Source organism: Chiloscyllium plagiosum, chromosome 4 (assembly GCF_004010195.1).
Source record: "Chiloscyllium plagiosum isolate BGI_BamShark_2017 chromosome 4, ASM401019v2, whole genome shotgun sequence".
NCBI classification, from domain to species: domain Eukaryota; kingdom Metazoa; phylum Chordata; class Chondrichthyes; order Orectolobiformes; family Hemiscylliidae; genus Chiloscyllium; species Chiloscyllium plagiosum.
In genome coordinates this window covers 2,616,799-2,641,664 of record NC_057713.1, presented here as the reverse complement: position 1 = coordinate 2,641,664, position 24,866 = coordinate 2,616,799, and the positions used below count along the sequence as shown (strand labels likewise).

The following is a 24,866-nucleotide window of genomic DNA, read 5'->3' as shown; positions in this document are numbered from 1 at the left end:
TATGAATAGGAAGGGTTTGGAGGGATATGGGCCGGGTGCTGGCAGGTGGGACTAGATTGGGTTGGGATATCTGGTTGGCATGGACGGGTTGGACCGAAGGGTCTGTTTCCATGCTGTACATCTCTATGACTCTACAGTATCATCATACATTCCTACCTCCCTGTTATCAGCAAATTTCACAACCAACCCATCCATCACTTCATTTAAATTTGCATGTAAATAAAATGTAAACAGTTGTGGTCTGAACACCAAACTCTGGCACACCACTTGTTATGTCTCGCCTACCAGAAAAATGACCCATTTATACCCACTTGTTGCTTTCCATTGGTCGGTTAATCTTATATCCATGTTAATGTTCTATCCCCTACACCACGAGGTTTTATTTTCTGCAATAACCTTTGATGTAGTACTTTATTAAATGACTGTTGGGAATCTAAGTGAACAGAATCATGCAGTACAAAACAGGCTCTTTAGCAGCCGACTCTTTACCGCCGAGATGTAACACAGAGCCTTCCCCTTTATCTGTAGCACGTTACTCACTCACTGTACAAGAGGTAAATTTCTGGGCAGGTGAACCGGGGAAAATGTGAAATTGAAAATAGCTGGATAGCCCTTTCACATGCACGGTGTTCTATGCTATAAGTTTCCATCAGTCAGTGCTGCCGGGGTTTGGCGAGGACCAGGCAGGTCTACAAAAGACAACTGGCAGCTCTCGGGTTCGCGCAGAGGCAGCTGCTTGCGTTGACCCTGTGCTGGACCGTGTTCATCATTCAGCAGTCAGCTTAGTATTGATTCGGGATGTTGGTGCCGGATTCTCTGCAGGACTGAGCCGCTTCATTTATTTACAGTGCGGCTGCTAATTCTGTGACAGGAAGCAAAAAAAAAAGCATATCACAAGGCGTAGGTCACCTTTAGCTTCACATCATCTGTAGAAATTGCAGCAGGATGTCTTTTAAGGTAAAGATATTTGATTCAGACTATCCCCGGCTCGTAGACGATTGCGGTGAAGCAAACTATTAAAAAAATACAGGAATGTTGAGCTATTTTGTTTAAAAATTTATCCTGGGTGAAATGAGATCAGCTGTGGAGCCATTTCATTGTGTGTAACCTTGTCTTGCACATTTTACACTGTAATCGAGGAATAGCGAATTTTCTCCCAAAGATCTGAACAGCCAATGTAACCCAATGTGTTCTTATGGAGAGCCGCGCGCACATCCTGCAGATATCAGGAGAAAATCAATTTATGATCTTTTAATTGGAAAAATACACTGCGTAAAGCTTTTGCAACCAGTTGGCAGATGTTACAGTTTCCTTCATTTTTCCAGTCTGATTACTTATAGTTGTTTCTCCAAAGAAAAGGTTGATAAATGCAAGAGGCAGAAAGGAACAGAATATTATCCTGGCAGGGTGAGATGTAATTTGGTGGAAGGTTTTTCCTGGGATGTAAACAGTGATATGAATTAGCAGGGCGGATTGGCCTGTTTATGCAATGCACAATCAGTGTAATTTTGTGTGGATCACGTGAGAGGGTGGAACAGGAGGTAAATTGATTGAGTTGGCTTCAAGATGACATATCAAAAACTGGAAATAAATCCACTATTAACTACAGATTTTTGATTGTATTTGTAGATCCTGCTGTTGCTGTGGAAGGATTGGGAATTGGGAGTATTCCTCCTTAGGTACAGCGTAATTATTGGATAGCATGTTTTGGAAGCTTTTTTATTCATTTGTGGGACATGCATGTCACTAGCTGACCAGCATTTATTGTCTATCCCTATTTGCCCTTGAGAAGGTGGGGGTGAGCTGTCTTCTTGAACCGCTGCAGTCCATGTGCTGTGGGTTGACACATTAGGGAGGGAATTCCAGGATTTTGACCCAGTGACACTGAAGAGATGGCGATATATTTCCAAGTCAGGATAGTGAGTGGCTTGGAGGGAAACATGCAGGTGGCGTCCCCAAGCATCTGCAGCCTTTGTCCTTCTAGATGGAAGTCCAGTTGAATTTCAGATCAATGGTAACTCCCAGGATGTTGATAGTAGGTGATTCAGTGATGGTAACATCAAGGGGCAGTGGTTAGATTTTCTCTTATTGGAGATGGTCATTGCCTGGCATTTCTGGGGCACAAATGTTACTTGTCACTTGTCAGCCCAAGCCTGGATATTGTCCAGATCTTGTTGTATTTGAACATGGACTGTTTCAGTATCTGTGGAGTAATAAATAGTGCTGAACATTATGCAATCATTGGTGAACATCCCCACTTCTGACTTCATGGTAGAGTGAAAATGACTGAGGCCTATCTATAAATGGGTCATTTTCTGGTTGACAAGATATAACAACTGGTGTGCTGCAGAGCTTGGTATTGAGATTTCAACTGTTTACAATTTATTTAAATAGCTTGGATGAAGATGGAAATGAGATGATTGACCTACGACAATCACAACCACCTTCCTATGTACTAGGTCTGACTCCAACCAGCAAAGAGTTTGCCCCTGATTCCCATTGATTCCAGTTTTGCTAGGGTTCCTTGATGCCACACTCTGTTGAATGCAGCTTTGACGTCAAGGTCTGTCACTCTCCCCTCCCCTCTGGAATTCAGCTCTTTTGTCCATGCTTGAACGAAAGCTGTAATGAGGTCAGAAGCTGTGTGGCCCTGGCAGAAACGAAAGTGGGTGTGACTGAGCAAGTTATTACTGAACAGGTACTGCTTGATAGCACTGGCAATCAGAGGCAGTATTCTGGTCATTCAGCTACACAAAGATCTGTCCAGTTAACTTCACTTCTTTTACTGCACCCTCCCCATCAGATGCACTCTTTCTCCAAAACTTGTATTCTTCACAAATATTTATCCAATTCTCTTTCCAAAGCTCACTAATGACAAAAGAGAAAGCCTCTTACTGATGTTCACTTGACAATACAAAGTAAGCCATGCAAATATGAAAACTTCAGAGCTAAAGTAAAAAAGGAAATAAAGGAAAAGAACCTTCTAGAAACAATTATTCAGGATAGTATTAGTATTCACATAGAAAAAGATGGATTGTTTAGAAAAAGCCATAATGGATTTTTAAAAGGGAAATCATGTTTAACTAACTCATTGAGTTTCTTCAAGAGGTAATAGAAAGGGCCAATGAAGGTAATACTAATAATGTGATGTACATGGAGGTCCAAAGGACATTCAGTACAGTGCCATACATCAGACTTGTGAGAAAAGTTTTATAATGCATTGAATAAAAGGAACAGAAGCAACTTGGATATAATATTAGACGAGTGATAGGAAACAGACTAATGGCTAGTGGAAAAAAAAGTGAAATGTTGCAGATGCTGAAAATCTGAGACAAACAGAGAATTCCTGTGAAACTCAGCAGGTCTGGCAGCATCTGTGGAGAGAGAAACAGAATTAATATTGAGTCTGGTATGATTTGAGTTCTGAAGAAGAATCCTATGGGACTTGAGTTTCTCCAGCATTGTCCATTGTTGTTAATGGTTAATGTACATTTTTCAGACTGGAGAAAGATTTGTAATGGTGTTCCACAGCAGCCATTGGCAGGGACTCATACTTTACCTAGCAGACTTAAATGATTGAGATCTTGGTGTGCAGAGGACAATGTCAAAGTTTGCAGATGATGCAAAATTTGGAAGCATCATAAACTGTGAGGAGGATTTGTAGAACTCCAAAAGGACATTGATGAGTTGGTGGCATGGGTACATCGGTGGCAGATGAGGTTCAATGGAGAGAAGTGTGAGCTGATGCACTTTGGTAGGAAGAACATGGATGAACCTTGTAAAATAAAAGTACAATTTTAAAGGTGCAGGTGCATCGGGAACACAAGAACTAGAAATGGGAGGAGATAATTCAACCCCTTGAGCCTGCTTCACCTTTTGAGGTAGTCATGGCTGATCTCATTTGATTTGAATTGATTTATTATTATTTGAATTGAATTGATTGTCACGTGTACTGAGGCACAGTGAAAAGCTTTGTCTTGTGAGAAATACAGGCGGATCACATAGTTAAGTAGCGTAGATAAGTAAATAATACATAAACAGCGGCAAAAACAAGTAACCGTCTCCGATCTTGAATGGTACAGTTGCCATACCAGGTAGTGATACATCCAGACAGAATGCTCTCAATGGCACACCTATAAAAGTTGGCAAGGGTATTTGCCGTCATGGCAAATTTCCTCAACTGCCTGAGGAAGAAGAGACATTGTTGTGCCTTTGTAACCAGTGCGTCCACATGAAGAGTCCAAGAAAGCTTGTTGTGGATGACCACTCCCAGGATCTTGACACTCTCCACTCATTTCACCTCTGTGCTGTTAATGTGTAGGGGGGGCATAAGTAACATCCCACCATATTTGTTACATGTACTGAGGTAAGTGAAAAGTATTGTTTTACATGTTAACCAGACCAATCATACCTTCTATTAGTACATCAGGATACTGCATTAGAATGCAGAATATAGTGTTACAGCTACAGAGAAGGTCAAGGAAAGATCAATTCTAATATATGAAAAGTCCGATCATAAATCTGATAACATCTTGGCCTTAATGCCACTTTCCTGCACATTTCCGTATGACCCTTCAATTCATTACTAATTAAAAATCTGTTTATCTCCTCCTTAAATTATTCAGTGTCCTGGTGACCACTGCATTCTAGGGCAGTGAATTCCACAGATTTACAAATACTGAGAGAAAAGTAATTCCTTCTAATCTCTGTTTCAAATCTGCCACCACCTACCCTAAAATCATAGAATCGTAGAATCTCTACAGTGTGCAAACAGGCCCTTTGGCCCAACAAGTCCACACTGACCCTGTGAAGAGTAACCACCCAGACCTATTCCCCCTACCCTATATTTGCTCCCGACTAATGCACCTAACCCACACATCCCCAAACACTATGGGGAATTTAGCATGTCCAATTCACCTAACCTGCACGTTTTGGACTGCGGGAGGGAACCAGAGCACCCGGAGGAAACCCACACAGACATTGGAGAATGTGCAAACTCCACACAGACAGTCGCCTGAGGCTGGTCTCATTCTAGATTGCCCCTTATGGGGAAACATCCTCTCGACATCTTTTATCTGTCTTTTATACCTCAATTAGATGCTTCCAGTTCTTCTAAACCCTAGTGGGTATTTCTGAAGATAGGCAGGCCACCAATATTCATTTCAAATCCATTGACTCCCACATTACCTATGCCTTCTTACGCCCTGCTTTCTGTAAGGACTCCAATCCATGTTCCCAATTCCTCCATCTCTGTCACATCTGTTCTGAATATTCCACCTTCTCGGGGAGCTTCAGACCTGTCCACCTTTTTCCTCAACCAAAGATTCCCTGCCATTGTGGTTGACAGGACTCTTAGTCATGTCAATACATTTCCTGCACTTCTGCCCTCATCGCTCCCCTTTCCAACTACAAACTGGACCTCACCTTTCACCTCACCAACCTCTATAAACAAAGGATTGTAAGCCACCATTTCCTCCACCTCCAGTGGAACCCTTATTCCTGACATGTATTCCCCTCCCCCTCTTGTCAGAATTCTACAGGGACCATTCGCTTTGTGACACTCTGGATCACTCCTCCACACTCAACACCTCCGTTCATCCCTACGGAAATTTCTCATGCAATCATAGAATGTGCAACCCTTGCCATTTATTCCCCTCCACCACCACCCCCAACTCCCACTCCTTGCTATCCAAGGCCCCAGATCCTTGAAAGTGAACTAGTGATTTGCCACTTCACTCAATCTAATGTACTGTATTCGCCGCTCACAGTGTGTCTCCTCTGCATTGGGTGACATACTAGAGACTTGGTGACCATTTTGCCGAGGACCTACGTTCTCTCTGTTGAAATCAGCCTGCACGACTGTGTTCCCATGCCAACATTTCTGTCTTGGGCTTGCTGCAGTGCTCCAGTGAGGCTTATCACAAAGTGGTGTAACCGCATCTCATCATCCGCTTGGACACAGAACAGCCGTAAGAATTCAATATCACATTTAATAATTTTAAAACATGAACAATTCCTTCCATGTTTATTACTCACCTCCACACCACAGGTTCTATCACGACAGAGTAGCTTTCAGCACAGCCAACTATTTTCACCCACTCATAGCTCCCATTATCATGTATTTAGCTTCTGTTCTTCCCTGGCTTAATACCAACAATCTCTTTCCTGCCTACCTTTTTCTCAGGTATATCCTTGGTACTTCCAAGCCATTTTTTTCATCATTACTTCCTGTGGGACTTGGAGAATTGTGACATCTGTCGTTTGCTTAATTTGGGGAAGACACGGCTTTACTGATTGATGGCCATAAAAACATAGAAAATAGGAGCAGGATTAGGCCATTCAGCCCTTCAAGCCTGCTTCGCCATTCATTATGATCATGGCTGATCATCCAACTCAATAGGAAGAAGGGCTAATGCCCGAAACGTCGATTCTCCTGTTCCCTAGATGCTGCCTGACCTGCTGCGCTTTTCCAGCAACACATTTCCATCATCCAACTCAATAGTCTGTTCTTGATTTTCATCGCTTTGATCCCTTTAGCTGCAAGTGCTATAGCCAACCTGCTTCTTAAAATGTTTTGGCCACGATTCTGGTTGTGAATTCCACAGGCTCACTTCTCCTAAGCTGAAGAAATTATTTCCTCATCTCAGTCCTAATGTTCTACCCCATATCCTTAAACTGTGACCCCTGCTTCTGGACTATCCATTCTTCCTGAATCTAACCTGTCTGATAACTGTTAGAATTCCATGGGTTTCTATCAGAATCCCCCTCATTTGTCTGAATTTCAACAAATATAATCCTAACTGATTCAACCATTCCCCTACATCAGTCCTGCCATCCCAGGAGCCAGTCTGGTAAACGTCCACTGCCCTGCCTCCATAGCAAGAACATCCTTCCTCAGATAAGAAGATCAAAACTACACACAATTCTCTAGGTGTGGTCTCACCAAGGCCATTTATAATAACAGCAAGAGATACCTGATCCTGTGCTCAAATCCTGTCACTAGGAAGGCCAACATACCATTTGCCTTCTTGACCACTTACTGCACCTGCATTTTATCTTCAGGGACTGATGCATGAGGACTCCTATTCCTGTCTCACAATTTATAGCCATTCAGAGTACAATCCATCTTCCTTTTTTTTCTCCCAACATGGATAACCACTTTATCCACATTATGCTACATCTACCATGCATTTGCCCACTCAGTCATCTTCTCCAAATCACCGTGGGTGGCACGGTAACACACTGGTTAGCACTGCTGCCTCACAGCGCCAGAGACCCGGGTTCAGTTCCTGCCTCAGGCGACTGTCTGTGTGGAGTTTGCACATTCTCCCCGTGTCTGCGTGGGCTTCCTCCGGGTGCTCCAGTTTCCTCTCACAGTCCAAAACATGTGCGGGTTAGGTGAATTGGCCATGCTAAATTGCCCGTAGTGTTAGGTGAAGAGGTAAATGTAGGGGAATGGGTCTGGGTGGGTTGTGCTTCGGTGGGTCGGTGTGGACTTGTTGGGCCGAAGGGCCTGTTTCCATACTGTAAATAATCTAAAAATCACACAACACCAGGTTATAGTCCAACAGGTTTAATTGGAAGCACACTAGCTTTCGGAGCGACACCCCAGTCCAACACCGGCATCTCCGAATCGTAAATAATCTAATCTAATCTAACAATGAAGCATCTCTGCATCCTTCTTACAGCTGACCCTCCCACCAGGGTTTGAGACAGCTGCACATTTGGAGATATGCATTTAGGTTCCTCATCTAAATCATTAATTTATATCGTGAATTGCTGGGGTCCTTGCACTGATTGCTGCAGTACCCCACTGGTCACTGCCTACTATTTGGAAAAAGACTATTTATTCCCTCTCTTTGTTTCCTGTTTGCCAACCAATTTTCTATCTGTCTCAATGCATTACTCCAATCCCACATACTTTAATTTTAGACACTAATCACTTTTATAAAACTTAATTGACAGCCTTCTGAAAGTTCAACTAAATCACATTTACTGGCTTCCCCTCTACGAATTACACCTTTGAAGAGTTTCAGTAGATTCGTCAAGAATGATTTCCTTTCGTAAATCCATTCTGATACTGTCCAAACCTGGCATTCTTTTCCATATTAAATCTTTTTTAATTAATTTGAACATTTTCACTCTTATAGATGTTAGGCTAACTGGTCTATAATTCCTGTTTCATAGAGATGTACAGCACGGAAACAGACCCTTTGGTCCAACCTGTCCATGCCGACCAGATATCCCAACCCAATCTAGTCCCACCTGCCAGCACCCGGGCCATATCCCTCCAAGCCCTTCATATTCGTATACCCATCCAGATGCCTTTTAAATATTGCAATTGTACCAGCCTCCACCACATCCTCTGGCAGCTCATTCCAAACACGTACTATCCTCTGCGTGAAAAAGTTGCCCCTTAGTTCTCTTTTATTTCTTTCCTCTCTCATCCTAAACCTATGCCCTCTAGTTATGGACTCACTCACCCCGGGGAAAAGACTTTGTTTATTTATCATATCCTTGCCTCCCAAGATTTTATAAACCTCCATAAGGTCACCCCTCAGCCTCCGACCCTCCAGAGAAAACAGCCCCAGCCTGTTCAGCCTCTCCTGATAGCTCAAATCTTCCAACCCTGGTAACATCCTTGTAAATCTTTTCTGAACTCTTTCAAGTTTCACAACATCTTTCCGATAGGAAGGAGACCAGAATTGCACATAGTATTCCAAAAGTGGCCTAACCAATGTCATGTACAGCCACAACATGACCTCCCAACTCCTGTACTCAATACTCTGGCCAATAAAGGAAAGTATACCAAACGCCATCTTCACTATCCTATCGACCTGCGACTCCACTTTCATTGTTTTTCTCCCTGCCTCCCTTTTCAAATAGAAAGGTTACGCTTAGCTACCGTCCAATTTGTAGGAACTGTTCCAGACTCTTCAGAATCTTTAGAGGTGACCCCACGAATCCAAGGCCACTTTCTCAAATACAGTGGGATGTAGATTATCAGGGCCTGCGGATTTATCTGCCTCTAATCCCATCAATTTCCCTACTTTCCATGCGAAAAGAGATCAAAAGTTCCTTGACCAAGGGTCTCAACAACAAGACCAATTTTTTGCATTCACTTGGGGGATGTGGGCATCAATGACTGGATCAACATTTATTACTTATCTTCATTTGACCTTGTGAAGGTGGTAGTAAGTCACCTTTTTGAACTGCTGTAGTCCATATGCTGTGGGTAGACCCACAATGTCCTTAGGGAGGCAGTTCCAGGATTTTGACTCAGTGATACTGAAGGAACAGTGATATATTTCCAAGTCAGAATGGTGAGCAGCTTGGAGGGGAACTTGCAGGTGATGGTGTTCCCACGTATCATAGAACATACGACATAGAACATTACAGTGCAGTACAGGCCCTTCGGCCCTTGATGTTGCATCGACCTGTGAAATTAATCTGATGTCCATCTAACCTACACCATTCCATTATTTTCCCTATGTATGGCCAATGCCCATTTAAATGCCCTTAAGGTCGGTGAGTCTACTACTGTTACAGGCAGGCTGTTCCTTGCCTCTACAACTCTCTGAGTGAAGAAACCACCCTGATATCTGTCCTAAATCTATCACCCCTCAATTTAAAGCTATGTCATGTTATCCTTCACCATCCAGGGAAAAAGGCTCTCACTGTCCACTCTATCCAACCCTCTGATTATCTTATACATCTCGATTAGGTCACCTCTCAATCTTCTTCTCTCCATTGAAAATAGCCTTAGTTCCCTTAAGCTTTCCTCGTAAGACCTTCCTTCCATACCAGGCAACATCCCAGTAAACCTTCTCAACCCTTTCCAAAGCTTCCACATCCTTCATACAATGCGGTGACCAGAACTGCACGCAATACTCCAGATGTGACCTTGCTAGTCTCTTGTACAGCTGAAGCATGACCTCGTGGCTCCGAAACTCAATACTCCTACCAATAAATGCTAAAACACCATATGCCTTCTTAACAATCCTGTCAACCTGGTGGCAACTTTCAGGGTTTTATGCACCAGTTCTCTCTGTTATACTGCCAAGAATTATACCATTAGCCCAGTACTCCTGCACACATTGAACAGAAACTGACCCATCTAACTATTATAGTATTCCCAGTCAATATTGGGGAAGTTAAGGGGACCTATCGAGAATCATCTTTGCTATCCTTTCCTCTACATCCCTGGAACAATTCAGAGGCCAGTAAAAAACTCCTAACAGGGTGACCTCTCCTTTCCTATTTCTAACCTCAGCCCAAACGACCTCAGTGGATGAGTCGTCAAACATTCTCTCAGCTGCTGTAATACTACTCTTGATTAATAATGCCCTCCACCTTTTACCATCGTCTCTCTTCTTGCTGAAGCATCGAAATTCCGGAATCTGCAACTATTCCTGTCCCTCCTCTAGCCATGTCTCTGAAATCCCAAGTACCAACCCACGCTGCAAAGTTCATCTACCTTCTTTGATGCCAGGAGCATCCGGAATTACACGCATTTCAAACCAATACCCTGATTGCCCGTGTCGTCTCGCGACCTTTGTAAACCTATCCCTGATCTCATTGCCCTCAACCTCCTGTACACTGGAACTACAATTCAGGATCCCATCCCCCGGCTGCATTAGTTTAAACCCCCCAGAAAAGCATTAGCAAATTTCACTCTCCACCCCCCCCCCCCCGCAAGATATTGGTACCTCTCTGGTTCAGGTGGTGACCATCCTGTTTGTAGAGATCCCACCTTCCCCAGAAAGAGTTCCAATCTGCAGCCGTGTCCTTCTAGGTAGTACTGGTTTGAGGTTTAGAAGGTGTTGAATAATGGTGAATTTTTGTATACCACTATGCTGGCATGCTGCTGAGTCTGTACTGGAATAGGACATATCCAGGTTGGTGATGGCAGTGTTTTGGATATTCTGTAAGAAATTATTCTGTGTATGACAAATATAAGGGTGCTTAACTAGTCTGTGAGACAGCTCTCCAAGTTTGGCACTGGCCCCCAAAGAGTTGCTCAGCATGGAAACAGAGCCTTCAGTCCAACCCTTTGTTCATGCTGACCAGATATCCTAAATTCGTCTAATCCCATTTGCCAGCATTCGGCCCATATTTCTCTAAAATGTTTCTATGTATGTACCAATTCCGATGCCTTTTAAATGTTGTAATTGTACTAGCCTCCGCCACTTCTGGCAGCTCATTCCATACATTCTCCACCTTCTGTGTGAAAAGGTTGCTACTTAGGTCCCTTTAAATCTTTTCCCTCACACCTTAAACCTATGCCTTATAGTTTTGAACTCCCTTTCCCTGGAAAAATGACCTCGTCTATTTACCCTATCCATGCCCCTCATGATTTTATAAACATCTATAAGGTCACCCCTCAGCCTCCAATGCTCCAGTAAAAATAGCTTCAGCCTATTCAGCCTCTCCCTATAGCTTAAACACTCCAACCCAGCAACATTATGGTAAATAATTTATGAACATTTCAAGTTTAATAACATCTTTCCTATACAGGGAGACCAGAATTGAATGCAATATTCTAAAAGTGGCCCAACCAATGCCCTGTACAGCAATGACATGACATGCAATTCCTGTACTCAATGAAGTGACCAACAAAATGCCTTCTTCACTACCCTATCTACCTGTGACTCTACTTGCAAGAAACTGTGAACCTGCACTCCTAGGTCTCTTTGTTCGGCAACACTCCCAAAGACCCTACTATTAAGTGTATAAGTCCTGCCCTAACTTGCCTTACCAAAATGCAACACCCAGATTTATCTAAATTAAACTCCATCTGCCACTCCTTGGCCCATCAGCCCATGTGATCAATGTCCCTTGTACTCTGAGATTACCTCTTCCACCATCCACTACATCACCAATTTTGCTGTCAGCTGCAAACGTATTAGCTATTCCTCCTATATTTGTATCCAAATCATTTATATAAATGATAAAAAGCAATGGACCCAACACCAATCCTTGCAGCACACTACTGGTCATAGACCTCCAGTCTGAAAAACAACCCTCCACCACAACCCTCTGTTTCCTACCTTCTAGCCAATTTTGTATCCAAATGGCTAGTTCTCCCTGGATTCCATGTGATCTCACCTTAAAAATCAATCTACCATGTGAAACCTTGTTGAACACCTTTCTGAAGTCCATATTGACAATGTCCACCACTCTGCCTTCCTCAGTTTTTTTGTCATTTCTTCAAAAAACTCTATCAAATTAGTGAGACACTATTTCATACACAAGTCATGTTGACTAATTAGTCCTCACCTTTCCAAATACATGTACAGTAAATGCTGTCCCACAGAATCCCAACAACTTGCCTACCACTTACATAGAGCTCACTGGTCTATAGTTCCCTGGATCTTCCTTACCATTTTTAAAATAATGGCACCACATTAGCCACACTGTAATTTTCCAGCACTTCACCCATAACTATCTCAGCAAGGGGCCTAGCCATCACTTTCCTAGCTTCCCACAAAGTTCTGGCATATCCCAGGGATTTATCCACCTTGGTCTGTTTTAAGACGCCCTACACCACCACCTCTGTAACATCTTCAAGGTATCAAGATGTCACTCTTTTAGATTACATTACAGTGTGGAAACAGGCCCTTCGGTCCAACAAGTCCACACCGACCCGCCGAAGCATAACCCACCCATGCCCCTACATTTACCCCTTATCTAACACTACGGGCAATTTAGCATGGCCAATTCACCTGACCTGCACATTTTTGGACTGTGGGAGGAAACCGGAGCACCCGGAGGAAACCCACGCAGACACGGGGAGAACGTGCAAACTCCACACAGTCAGTCACCTGAGGCGGGAATTGAACCCGGGTCTCTGGCGCTGTGAGGCAGCAGTGCTGACCACTGTGCCACCGTGCCGCCCACGGTGATTTGGAGAAGATGACTGAGTGGGCAAATGTTAGTAAGGACAATTTTGCAGGTTCAATATGGCTGAGTTTGATGTTGTTGTTTCCAGTGCCTAGGCCATTTCAGAGTGCTGTGGGCATGGAATCACCTGTAGGCAGATCAGGTAAGGTTGGCAGATTTCCTTCCCTAAATGAATTGGTATATTTGCAGTTTCAGTTGAGGAGTGCATGTGCTCCATGATAGGCTGAAGAGTACTAATTCCATTTTTAAAGGTATATGCAAATTGAAAGTGGAATCTACCAGAGAATCCTATTTTAGAACAACAGCAGCAATTTGATTTTACATATAGCACTTTTAATATAAGAAAAGTCCAAATCCTTTGTAATGAAATTTGTCGATGCTATGAGGCAACAAGACAAGATTAGCAAACAGCTTTAGATTAGATTTTTGCCCGTTTGGGAATTGAAAATCTCTTAATTAGTGGTTATCTAAATTTTATATAAATGATTTGGATGTGGCACTAGTTGCAATATTTCCAAATTTGCTAATGACACTGAACTGGATGCATTTGAGAAGGAAACATTAAAATTGGAAGCCCACATGAGCTCTCCAAATGTTACTTGCTCCACATTCAGCTCACTTACTGGGAGATGTAAATCTAGTAATTATTCTTTTTTTTGTTACTTCCCTCTCATGCTTCAAGATTCCCCTTAAAACCTTTATCTTTGACCAAGCTTTTGATCATATGTTCCAATATTGACTTGAGTGATTGACATACTTTAGATGTGTTTTGGGAGTAGACTATCTTGACGACACAATATAATGGCAAATTGTTGATTTTGTATTGTACAATGTGCTCAAAGACAGAGGAATTGCTGCACTGTATATAGGGTTGCCTTTTACTGCATAAATTTCACCAAAGCTCCTTAGACAGCACCTTCCAAATCCACAACCGCTTCCATCGAGAAGGACAAGGCAAAGTTACATGGGAGCAACACCACCCGAAAGCTTTCCCCAAGCCACATTCCATGTTGTCTTGGTAATATATCGCCTTTTCATCAGTGTCATGTCAAAATCCTGGAACCTCCCTCTCTAACAGCATTGTGAGACCACCTACAGCAGATGGGGTGTTGTGGTTCAAGAAGGCTGCTTACCACCACTTGCTCAAGCATAACTAGGCAATAAATTAGGCCTAGCTCAGCAATCCCATGAATGAATTTTTAAAAATTAAATTTCTGCCTCATTTGCCCTTTCAAGTGGACATAAAATGGCCCTATTTTGAAGAGGTGAAAGGGAATAATTCATGGTGTCCAAGGCCAATATTTGTCCCTTACTCAACATAATAAAAAATGTTTATCTCCTCATTAATATGTTGTGGTTTGTGGAACCTGGCTATGTTCCTGCTTCCTCTTTCTATTATTCCAACAGTGACCATACTTCACTGGACAGCTGGTTTGTGATACGGAGTGACACTAAAAGATTCAAATCCCACACTAGCTGAGGTTACCATGAAGGACTCTCATTCTCAATTTCCCCCATGCCTGAGGTGTGGTGACCCTTAAGTTAAGCTCACCACTAGTAATCTCCATCTAATGAGAGAGCCGCCTTATGGTTCTCTTGCATTACAAAATCTTTGCTTTCTTTATACTTCAAAAATACTGCCATAATTATGAAGTGCTTTGTAAGTTCTGCAATGCGTAGATGGAAGCAGAACTGGCTTGGTCATAAAGACAGAGAGCACGGTGGTTAGGTGCTTTTTGGAATGGAGATCATTAACTGGTGGTGTTCTGCAAGGATGAATGCTGGGATCTCTGTTTGTAATATATATAAATGGTCTGGAGGAAAATGTAAGTGGTCTAATTTGTAAGTCTAAGGATGATGCCAAAATTGGCAGAGTTGCACATAGTGAGAAGGACTGTCAAAAAATACAGCTGGATAGATAGATTGCAAATTTGGGCAAAGAAATGGCGGATGAAGTTTAAACCAGAAAATTTGCAAAGTGATGCGTTTTGGAAGATCAAATTCAGGCAAATTATGTGGCAAGTGGCAGAACCTTTCAGAGCATTAACATACAGAGAGATTTGGGCGTACAAGTCCACAGGTCCCTAAAAGTGGCAACACAGGTGATCAAGAAGGCATACTTGCCAAGAAGGCATAATTTGCCAAGAAGTTGGCAAATTATGCTACATGTGTCCAAAACTTTACTTAGGCTACATTTGGACTGTTGCATTCTGTTCTGGTCATCACACTACCAGAAGGATGTGGATGTTTTGGAGACGGTGCAAAGAAGGTTTACCAGGATGTCGCCTGGTCTGAAGGGATTTAGTTATGAGGAGTGATTGGATAAATTCGGGTTGTTTTCACTGGAAAGATGGAGGTTGAAGAGCAACCTGATAGAAGTCTACAAAATTATGCGAGGCCTCAAGAGGGTGGATGGTCAGAGGCTTTTCCCCAGGATGGAAAGGTCAACTACAAGATGGCACAGGTTCAAGCTAAGAGGAAGAAAGTTTTTAGGGTAGAAGTGCAAGGAAAATGTTTTCAGAGTGGTGAGTGCCTGGAACGCACTGGTTGGAGCAGGCACATTTAACAATGTCTAAGGCATATCTTGATAGACATATAAACGGGAGGCAAACAGACTAATAGAAACAGCTTAGGCAATAAGTAGTGGGTCTAAGTAAGGAATAAGAATTGACACCGGCTTGGTGGGCTGAAGGGCCTGTTCTGGTGCTGTATTAGGGCGGCAAGGTGGCACAGTGGTTAGCACTGCAGCCTCACAGCGCCTGAGACCCGGGTTCAATTCCCGCCTCAGGCGACTGACTGTGTGGAGTTTGCACGTTCTCCCCGTGTCTGCGTGGGTTTCCTCCGGGTGCTCCGGTTTCCTCCCACAGTCCAAAAGATGTGCAGGGTCAGGTGAATTGGCCATGCTAAATTGCCTGTAGTGTTAGGTAAGGGGTAAATGTAGGGGTATGGGTGGGTTTCGCTTCGGCGGGTCGGTGTGGACTTGTTGGGCCGAAGGGCCTGTTTCCACACTGTAATGTAATCTAATCTAATCTAATCTAATGTATTATTGTAATGTTTTGTAAATTTTACTATTAAGCTATAGTTCTGCCCCTTAGTCTGACCCAAGCATATTACTAACCACAAACATGCTTGGAATACAGAATTTGTGTAACGAATGATCTCGAGATAAAAAAGCAAAACTGAAAATTAGAAGGTAGAGCAGTGGATGTGGTGTACATGGATATTAGCAAGGCGTTTGATAAGGTTCCCCATGGTAGGGGCATTTAGAAAGTAAGGAGGCATGGGATACAGGAAAATGTAGCTGTCTGGCTGAATACAGAATTGACTGGCCCATAGAAGATGGAGGGTGGTAGTAGATGGAAAATATTCAGCATGGATCTCAGCGACCAGTGGTGTTCCACAGAGATCGGTTGTGGGACCTCTGCTCTTTGTGATTTTCATAATGACTTAGATGAGGAAGTGGAAAGGTGGGTTAGTCTATTTGCTGATGATCCAAATGTTGGTGGACTGGTAGATAATGTGGAGGGCTGTTGTAGGTTGGAACGGGACATTGACAGGATGCAGAACTGGGCTGATAAGTGGCAGGTTGAGTTAACCTGGAAAAGTGTGAAGTTGTTCATTTTGAAAGGTAAAATTTGAATACAGAATACATGGTTAAAGGCAGGATTATTGGCAGTGTGGAGGAACAGTGCCAATGGATCTTGGGGTCCATGTCCATAGATCCCTAAAAGTTACCACCCAAGTTGATAAGATTGTTAAGAAGGCATAAGGTGTGCTGGCTTTCATTAGTAGGGGGCATTAAGTTTAAGGGCCACAAGATTATGCTGCATCTCTGTAGAGACCTGGTTAGACCCCTCTTGGAATATTGTGTTCAATTCTGGTCGCCTCATTAGAGGAAGGAAATGGAAGCTTTAGAGAGGATGCAGAGGAGATTTACCAGGATGCTGCCTGGACTGGAGGGCATGTTTTATGAAGAAAGGTTGAGGGAGCTTGGGCTTTTCTCACTGGAGCGAAGAAGGATGAGAGGTGACTTGGTAGAGATGTACAAGATAATGAGAGGCATAGAGTGAATAGCCAGAGACTTCTTCCCAGAGTGGAAATGTCTATCATGAGGGGTCATAATTTTAAGGTGATTGGAGGAAGGTTTAGGGGAGATGTCAGAGGTAGGGTCTTTACACAGAGAGTGGGGGGTGTATGGAATGCACTCCTAGCAGTGGGAGTTGAGTCAGATACATTAGGGACCTTTTAAGCAACTCTTGGATAGGCACGTGGATGATTGCAAAATGAAAGGTATGCAGGTTACTTTGATCTTAGAGTAGGATAAAAGGTTGGCACAACATCGAGGGCCAAAGGGCCTGTACTGTACTATACTGTTCAATGTTCTCCACAAAGTGTTTCAGAACCATTTTACATATTTTCAAGATGATATTTCATTACTGAAACAGAAATTGTATTTTTCTAACAGAGAGAAATGCCACTTGCAAATGCGGTATTCTGGACTGCACGAAAAGGAAACGTGACTCTATTGAGGCTACTTTTAAACAGTGGTCGAATGGATGCAGACTGCAAAGACAGTGTATGGTCAATGAATGCATGTCAACAGCAAGTGTATCCCTTTCCCATAATTCATTGTGGTAGGGCTTACAGCAAAGCTTTCACAATTAAAACCAAACCTTTTTTCTGTGTGTAGTTAACTGCATGTGTTGTCAGCTAACTCCATTCAACTCAGCGTGATTAGAATAATTATCCCAACCTGGCATCTGGTTCTTGTTTATCATTAATATTTTCTTCTTGGCAGCTTGGGACCACTGCTCTGATGGTGGCTTCATACTGCAATAATAAGGATTGTGTTCGAGAACTGATCCTGCAAGGAGCAGACATTAATCTCCAAAGAGAGGTAATGTGTAGCAAGCATTACTGTAATGTCTATATCTGAGGACGGCACTATTCACCCAGGAACATATTTAACAACATTGTTTTGATCATTGGCCTAATACAAGTCTTCAAAATTATGAAAGAATTTCAATAAGTTAATGTGGAGTAGATGTATCCAATTTCTTTTGTTTCTTCTGAGGGAAACCAAAATGAGGGCCAAATATATAGGTTAGAGGCTATTAATTCCAATAAGGAGTTCAGGAGAGCCCGCTTTACCAAGAGAGTGGTGAGAATTTTTTTATTTGTTCATGGGATGTGGATTTTGCTTGTTACGCCAGCATTTATTGCCCATCCCTAATTGCATAGGGTTGAAAAATGTGGTGCTGGAAAAACACAGCAGGCCAGGCAGCATCCAAGGGGCAGAAGATTCGACGTTTCGGGCATAAGCCCTTCTTCAGGAATGAGGCTGGTGTGCCGAGCGGGCTGAGATAAAAGGTAGGGGGGAGGGAATTTGGGGAAGGGGCGCTGGGAATACGATAGGTGGAAGGAGGGAAGGGTGAGGGTGATAGGCCGGAGAAGGGTGGGGGTGGAGAGGTCGGGAAGAAGATTGCAGGTGCTGAATCCGGGAGTTGGGACTGAGATAAGGTGGGGGGAGGGGAAATGAGGAAGCTGGAGCAATCTACATTCATCCCGTGTGGTTGGAGTGTTCCGAGGCGGAAGATGAGGCGCTCTTCCACCAGGTGTTGTGTGGTCAGGGTCTAGTGATGGAGGAGGCCAAGGACCTGCATGTCCTTGGCGGAGTGGGAGGGGGAGTTAAAGTGTTCGGCCACGGGGTGGTTGGGTTGGTTGGTCCGGGTGTCCCAGAGGTGTTCCCTGAAACGTTCCGCAAGTAGGCAGAATGCTCTTCTGGGGCAGAGCCTTCCACACACCCACCACTCTCTGGGTGAAGAAGTTTCTCCTCATCTCTGTCCTAAATGGCCTACCTCTTAATTTTAAGCTGTGTCCTCTGGTTCGGGACTCACCCATCAGCGGAAACATGTTTCCTGCCTCCAGAGTGTCCGATCCTTTAACAATCTTATATGTCTCAATCAGATCCCCTCTCAGTCTTCTAAACTCAAGGGTATACAAGCCCAGTCGCTCCAATCTTTCAACATAAGATAGTCCCGCCATTCCAGTAATTGACCTCATGAACCTACGCTGCACTCCCTCAATAGCCAGAATGTCTTTCCTCAAATTTGGAGACCAGAACTGCACACAATACTCCAGGAGCGGTCTCACCAGGGCCCTGTACAGCTGCAGAAGAACCTCTTTGCTTCTCTACTCAATCCCTCTTGTTATGAAGGCCAGCATGCTATTAGCCTTCTTCACTACCTGCTGTACCTGCATGCTTGCTTTCATTTACTGGTGTACAAGAACACCCAGATCTCTTTGTACTGCCCCTTTACCTAAATTGACTCCATTTAGGTAGTATCTAGATTAATTGTCGTGCAATACTACCACTAGGTCATTGCCCACCCCACAACTATAACGAAACTTGCTTCCATTGGGATTGGTTGAGGCAAATATCATATGTGTTTAAAGGGAAACTAGATAAACACATGGGGGAGAAAGGAATAGAGGGAAGTACTGATAGGGTAATGAAATGAGGTAGAAGGAAGCGCAAGTGAAACATGCATCTCAACACAGACTTATGGGGCAAAATAAACCGTTTATATGCTGTAAATTGAGTTCATTTTTTTTGCCACCTTGTTTTTTTTTTAAATTAGGAAAATTGTTCTGGAGTTCTTTCAATTGGCCAGTGTAAGTTTGGTAGAGAATCAGCACAAGTCCTGGTTAATGCCCCATGTAGATCTTACACCAAAGTTATGGCAGCTGATGGAGAAAACTCCATCCAGAAAAATTGTCCAGGAAGTGAGTTAAACCAAGTTAGAAGAAAATATTTGTCAGTGTGAGTTTAAAGAAACATTAACAAGAGTATCATTAAAAGTAACTTAATTAAAGTCTGAAAGAAATTAAGAGCAGTTGCAGATTTATGCTGATTGAATTGATATCCTTCCTTTTCTCCCAGTCAGGTTCCACAGCATTATACTTTGCTGCTCAACAAGGAAACGATACCATTGTGAAATTTCTTTTGGAGTATGGGGCCTCCACTGAACTAGCAACTAAAGTAAGAGAACTTACTGTCTGTAATGAGACTGGAGGCTTTAATCTGCAACATGCCAGTATGGCCCAGATTGATTTCATATGTGCAATGGCAAGGCAGTTTGAGAAGTGGTTAATGAAACTTGTGGGATCCTGAACTTTATAAATAGAGGCATAGGGTACAAATGTAAGGAAATATTAGTTCAGACTTGAATGTGTTCAATTATGTTCAATTCTGAATACCATACTTCCTTAAGAGAATACAATGGAATTGGAAAGGAAAAGGTGCAGAACAGATTTCCGAGAATAGTTGTGAGGCTGAGAGATGTCAGTTACTTGAGTAGATTAGCAAATCTAGAATTGTTCTTGTTGAAGAAGATTGAGAGGAGATTAGTTGAAGGTGTCCTAAATCATGAAGGGTACATGGACAAAGTAGACAGGGGTCAATTATTCCCATTGGCAGAAGGAGGATACCAGTTTAGTGTTGGCAAAAGAACCAGAGGTAACATGAGATAAATGCAGCAAATAGTTAGAATCTGGATTACATTGCTTGAGGGTTTGGGGGAGACAGATGTAATCATGACTTCGGAGAGGGAATTGGATAATTATGTGAAGAGAAAGTATTTTTAAAGATATGGGTAAAAGGATGAGGAAGTGAGATCAATTGAGTTGCTCTCATAGAGAGCTGACATGGATCCAATGACCAAATATGGATTTGTAAAATAAACATTAATGAGGATTGGAGGGAAAATGTCTCCTGTGGCTGGAAGCGTACTGAGCGTAAAGGAAAATGTCTCCTGTGGCTGGAAGTGTACTGAGCGTAAAGGAAAATGGTTGTTGAAAGCCAATAAGCTCAGCCCTAGGCTGTCACTTCCGGAGTTCCTCACAAAAATGTCCTTTGCACAACCAACTTCAGTTGCTTCACTAAAGATCTTTCCCTTTTGCTGTTTCAATTGGCCTCTGTACTCTTGCATTAGAAAGGGAAAGGTTAGCTTGGTTTCAAACCATGATTGATACCTAGTGACTCTCTTTTGGAAACACATGTCAGGTACACTTGTGGTTGACAGTGCCTACAGTAATAATGTAGCTTATTTTCACTCACTGTCAAAATTTAAACATGAAGAATGAATAGTGTTCCAGTGCTTGTCCAGTGTATGTGAGAGTGAGGTTTGAACAAAGAATGAGCATCTTTAGAACATAAAAGAAAATTGATTTATAAAGTAAATTTCCATGTGTTTTTCTTCTGCAGGATGGTGCTACTCCACTTTCAATTGCCAGTCAGTATGGACATATCAAAGTGGTGGATATATTACTCAACAGAAGATGCAATGTTAACATCCAGCTTAAGGTGAGAGCTGGACATGACTATGGAACAATTGAAATTGGAACATGAGTCCTGGACAAATAAACATACATAAAACCTTGGGGAGACTTGAAGAGTGTGGTGCTGGAAAAGCACAGCCAGTCAGGCAGCATCCGGGGAGCAGGAGAATGGATGTTTGAGAATAAGCCCTTCATCAGGAATGAGGCTTGTGGCCTAAGGGGGCTGAGCGATAAATGGATGGTGGTTGGGGCTGTGGGAAAGCTAGCTGGGAATGTGATAGGTAGATGAAGGTGCTAGGTCAGAGAAGGGGGTGGAGCGGATAGGTGGGAAGGAAGATAATCAGTTAGAACAGTTCAAGAGTATGGTGCAGAGTTGGAAGTTTGAATCTGTGTTATGGACCAGGCCCGACCCCTCAAAACATTTTTAGTAGGTAGCCAAGACAGTAACTTTGCTATTTGTTTCAGATAAAAACTTGATTGAGTTTTTTGAGGAAGTAACAAAGAGGATTGGTGAAGGTAGAGCGGTAGATGTGATCTATACGGATTTCAGTAAGGCATTCGACAAGGTTCCCCATGGGAGACTGATTAGCAAGGTTAGATCTCACTGAGTACAGGGAGAACTAGCAATTTGGATACTGCACTGGCTCAAAGGTAGAAGACCGAGGGTAATGGTGGAGGGTAGTTTTTCAGACTGGAGGCCTGTGACCAGTGGAGTGCCACAAGGATCGGTGCTGGGTCCTCTACTTCTTGTCATTTACATAAATGATTTGGATGCAAGCATAAGAAGTACAGTTAGTAAGTTTGCAGATGATACCAAAATTGAAGGTGTAGTGGTCAGTGAAGAAGGTTACCTCAGATTACAACAGGATCTTGAACAGGATCTGCAATGGGCAGAGAAGTGGCAGATGGAGTTTAATTCAGATAAATGCGAGGTGCTGCATTTTGGGAAAGCAAATCTTAAAAGGACATATACACTTAATGGTAAGGTCCTAGGGTGTGTTGCTGAACAAAGGGACCTTGGGGTGCAGGTTCATAGCTCCTTGAAAGTAGAGTCGCAGGTAGATAGGATAGTGAAGAAGGTGTTTGGTATGCTTTCCTTTATTGGTCAGAGTATTGAGTACAGGATTTGGGAGGTCATGTTGCGGCTGTACAGGACATTAGTTAGCCACTGTTGGAATATTGCGTGCAATTCTGGTCTCCTTCCTACCGGCAAGATGTTGTGAAAGAGTTCAGAAAAGATTTACAAGCGTGTATGGAATGAGCTGCCAGAGGAAGTGGTGGAGGCTGGTACAATTGCAACATTTAAGAGGCATTTGGATGGGTATGTGAATAGGAAGGGTTTGGAGGGATATGGGTCGGGTGCCGGCAGATGGGACTAGATTGGGTTGGGATATCTGGTCGGCATGGACGGGTTGGACCGAAGGGTCTGTTTCCATGCTGTACATCTCTATGACTCTATAACTCTAAGTGTATAGTGGTTGTTCCCGAAGTGAATTAGCTGATCTGACTGCCAAGTTTTAAACAAACAGAATTTATTTACAAAATTACGGAATGAAACACAAAATACAGAAAATAGAATGCCAGATAACATATCCTATCCGCTCACCTTTGATCATATCATTTTCTTTTCAAAGACATGAAAGCCTTAGACAGAAAGCATTATCTGTTAGGGGTAAACAAAAAGGACCTCAATAAACCTTTCAATGACATTACAAATTGAATGGCTGTAACAACAGGTTCCATCTAAACAGTCTGGTATTTTTGTCCTTAAATTTGTCCATAAATTTCAATGGATTTTGATCAGTGTATACAATTGTCTCAGATGTGCTGCTGGTAATATAAACACAGAAATGTTGTAGTGCCAACACCAAGCTCAAAGTCTCTTTCTCAACTGTTGAATATTTCTGCTAATGAACATTACACTTCCTGGAGAAATACCTGATAGGTCTTTCTATCTTCTTGTCATCTTTCTTCAGGAGCACAGCACCAATACCCACATCACTTGCATTGATAGTCACCTTGAAAGGCTTTGTGTAATCAGATGTGGTGAATTCCAGGACAGTGGTTAATCACAGTCTTCAGGCTGTCAAATGCCTTCTGACAGTCTGCTGTCCACTGAAACTTTTTGCCTTTTTTTAGCAATTCAATGAGTGGAGCAGCCACAAACTTTTGATAAAATCCATTCTATCCCAGGAATCGTAGTACTGCTCTTTTTGTCGATGGCATGGGAAATTCCCCAATTACTGTTATTTTTGCATCCTGTGGGGCCATTTGTCCATGTCCAATAACATGGCCCAGGAAGATGACCTGGTCTGTGGCAAATTCACTTTTAGCTAGGTTTACCACCAAGCCTGCCTTCTGAAGTTGATTGAACAAGTCAGATAAATGCTGTAAATGTCCTTCCACGTGTGACTAAAAATCACCAGTTCTTTGATATACACAACATAGTTGGGTAATCCAGCAATGACCTTATTGGTTAATCTCTGAAATGTGGCCAGAGTGTTTGCTGTACCAAATGGCATGACTTTAAACTGAAACAGTCCATTTGGCATTACATATGCCGAAACTGCCTTTGCTCTTTCTGACAAAGGTACTTGCCAGTAGCCTCTGAGCAAATCCAACATAGAAATGTAAGTTGCTTCTCCCACTTCTTCAACATAGTCTTCCAACTGCAGAATTGGAATTGGAATTGCATTAGTCTTTGTAATTGCATTGATTTTTGTGATAGTCCACACACAACTGTTGGGTACCATCTGGCTTTGGCACCATGATTATGGGTGAGCTCCAGTCACTATAACTTACTTCGACTATGTAGTCTTGGAGCATTCTCTCTCTCTCCTTATGAACCTGTGCCAACATTAGAGGGTTATGCCTATAAGGATGTTGCTTAATCAGAACAGCATCTCCTATATCTACATCATGCACAATTAAGTTAGTACTTCACAGTTTGTTTCCGCATATCTCCCCATGTGATAGTAATATCTCTTTCAGGTCATTTTGATCTTTCTCAGAAAGCTAATTCAATAATTTCAATAATTGTGGGCGGCACAGTGCCTCACAGCACCAGGGACCCGGGTTCAATTCCTGCCTCGGGCAACTGTCTGTATGGAGTTTGCACATTCTCCCAGTGTCTGTGTGGGTTTCCTCTGGGTGTTCTGGTTTGCTCCCACAGTCCAAAGATGTGCAGGTTAGGTGAATTGGCCGTGCTAAATTGCCCGTAGTGTTAGGTAAGGGGTAAATGTAGGGGAATGGGTCTGGGTGGGTTGCTCTTCGGAAGGTCGGTGTGGACTTGTTGGGCCGAAGGGCCTGTTTCCACACTGTAAGCAATCTAATAAAAAAAAATTATCCCAATTTTTGACAACTTCCTCATTGTCCAATTTGATTTGAGGAATATCCAATTCGGAATCCTCTGAACGTGGTTCTTCCTTCTGTACTGTAATCATTAACAGCTTCTCCTCCTGCTTTCCTTCCCAATCAAAATACCTTTTGAGCACATTCACATGACAGACTGAGATTTCTTCTTGTCTGGAGTCCTTACCAAGTCGTTCACCTCACTCAATTTCCTCTCAATTTGATATGGTCCATTAAACCTTGCTTTTAAAGGTTCACCTATTACTGGAAAT

At 42.8% G+C, this 24,866-nt stretch overlaps 1 protein-coding gene across 5 annotated transcripts in view; it reads left to right on the top strand.

Moving 5' to 3' along the window:
- Positions 1 to 535: 535 nt before the first annotated feature.
- The window catches only part of ankrd29 (ankyrin repeat domain 29), a 99,525-nt gene continuing 75,194 nt past the window's right edge, over positions 536 to 24,866 (top strand). For 2 of the 5 annotated variants that reach the window (XR_006311339.1, XM_043687599.1), the window contains exons 1-5: positions 558 to 957; positions 17,369 to 17,479; positions 17,702 to 17,800; positions 19,847 to 19,945; positions 21,170 to 21,268. Coding sequence is in view for 4 of the 5 variants with exons in the window: in XM_043687599.1 (XP_043543534.1) it covers positions 946 to 957; positions 17,369 to 17,479; positions 17,702 to 17,800; positions 19,847 to 19,945; positions 21,170 to 21,268 (420 nt within the window). In the remaining variant the exon portion in view is untranslated. Of the gene's footprint in view, positions 958 to 17,368; positions 17,480 to 17,701; positions 17,801 to 19,846; positions 19,946 to 21,169; positions 21,269 to 24,866 lie in introns of all 5 variants that reach the window. The other 3 variants (XM_043687603.1, XM_043687600.1, XM_043687602.1) reach the window with 3 other exon arrangements.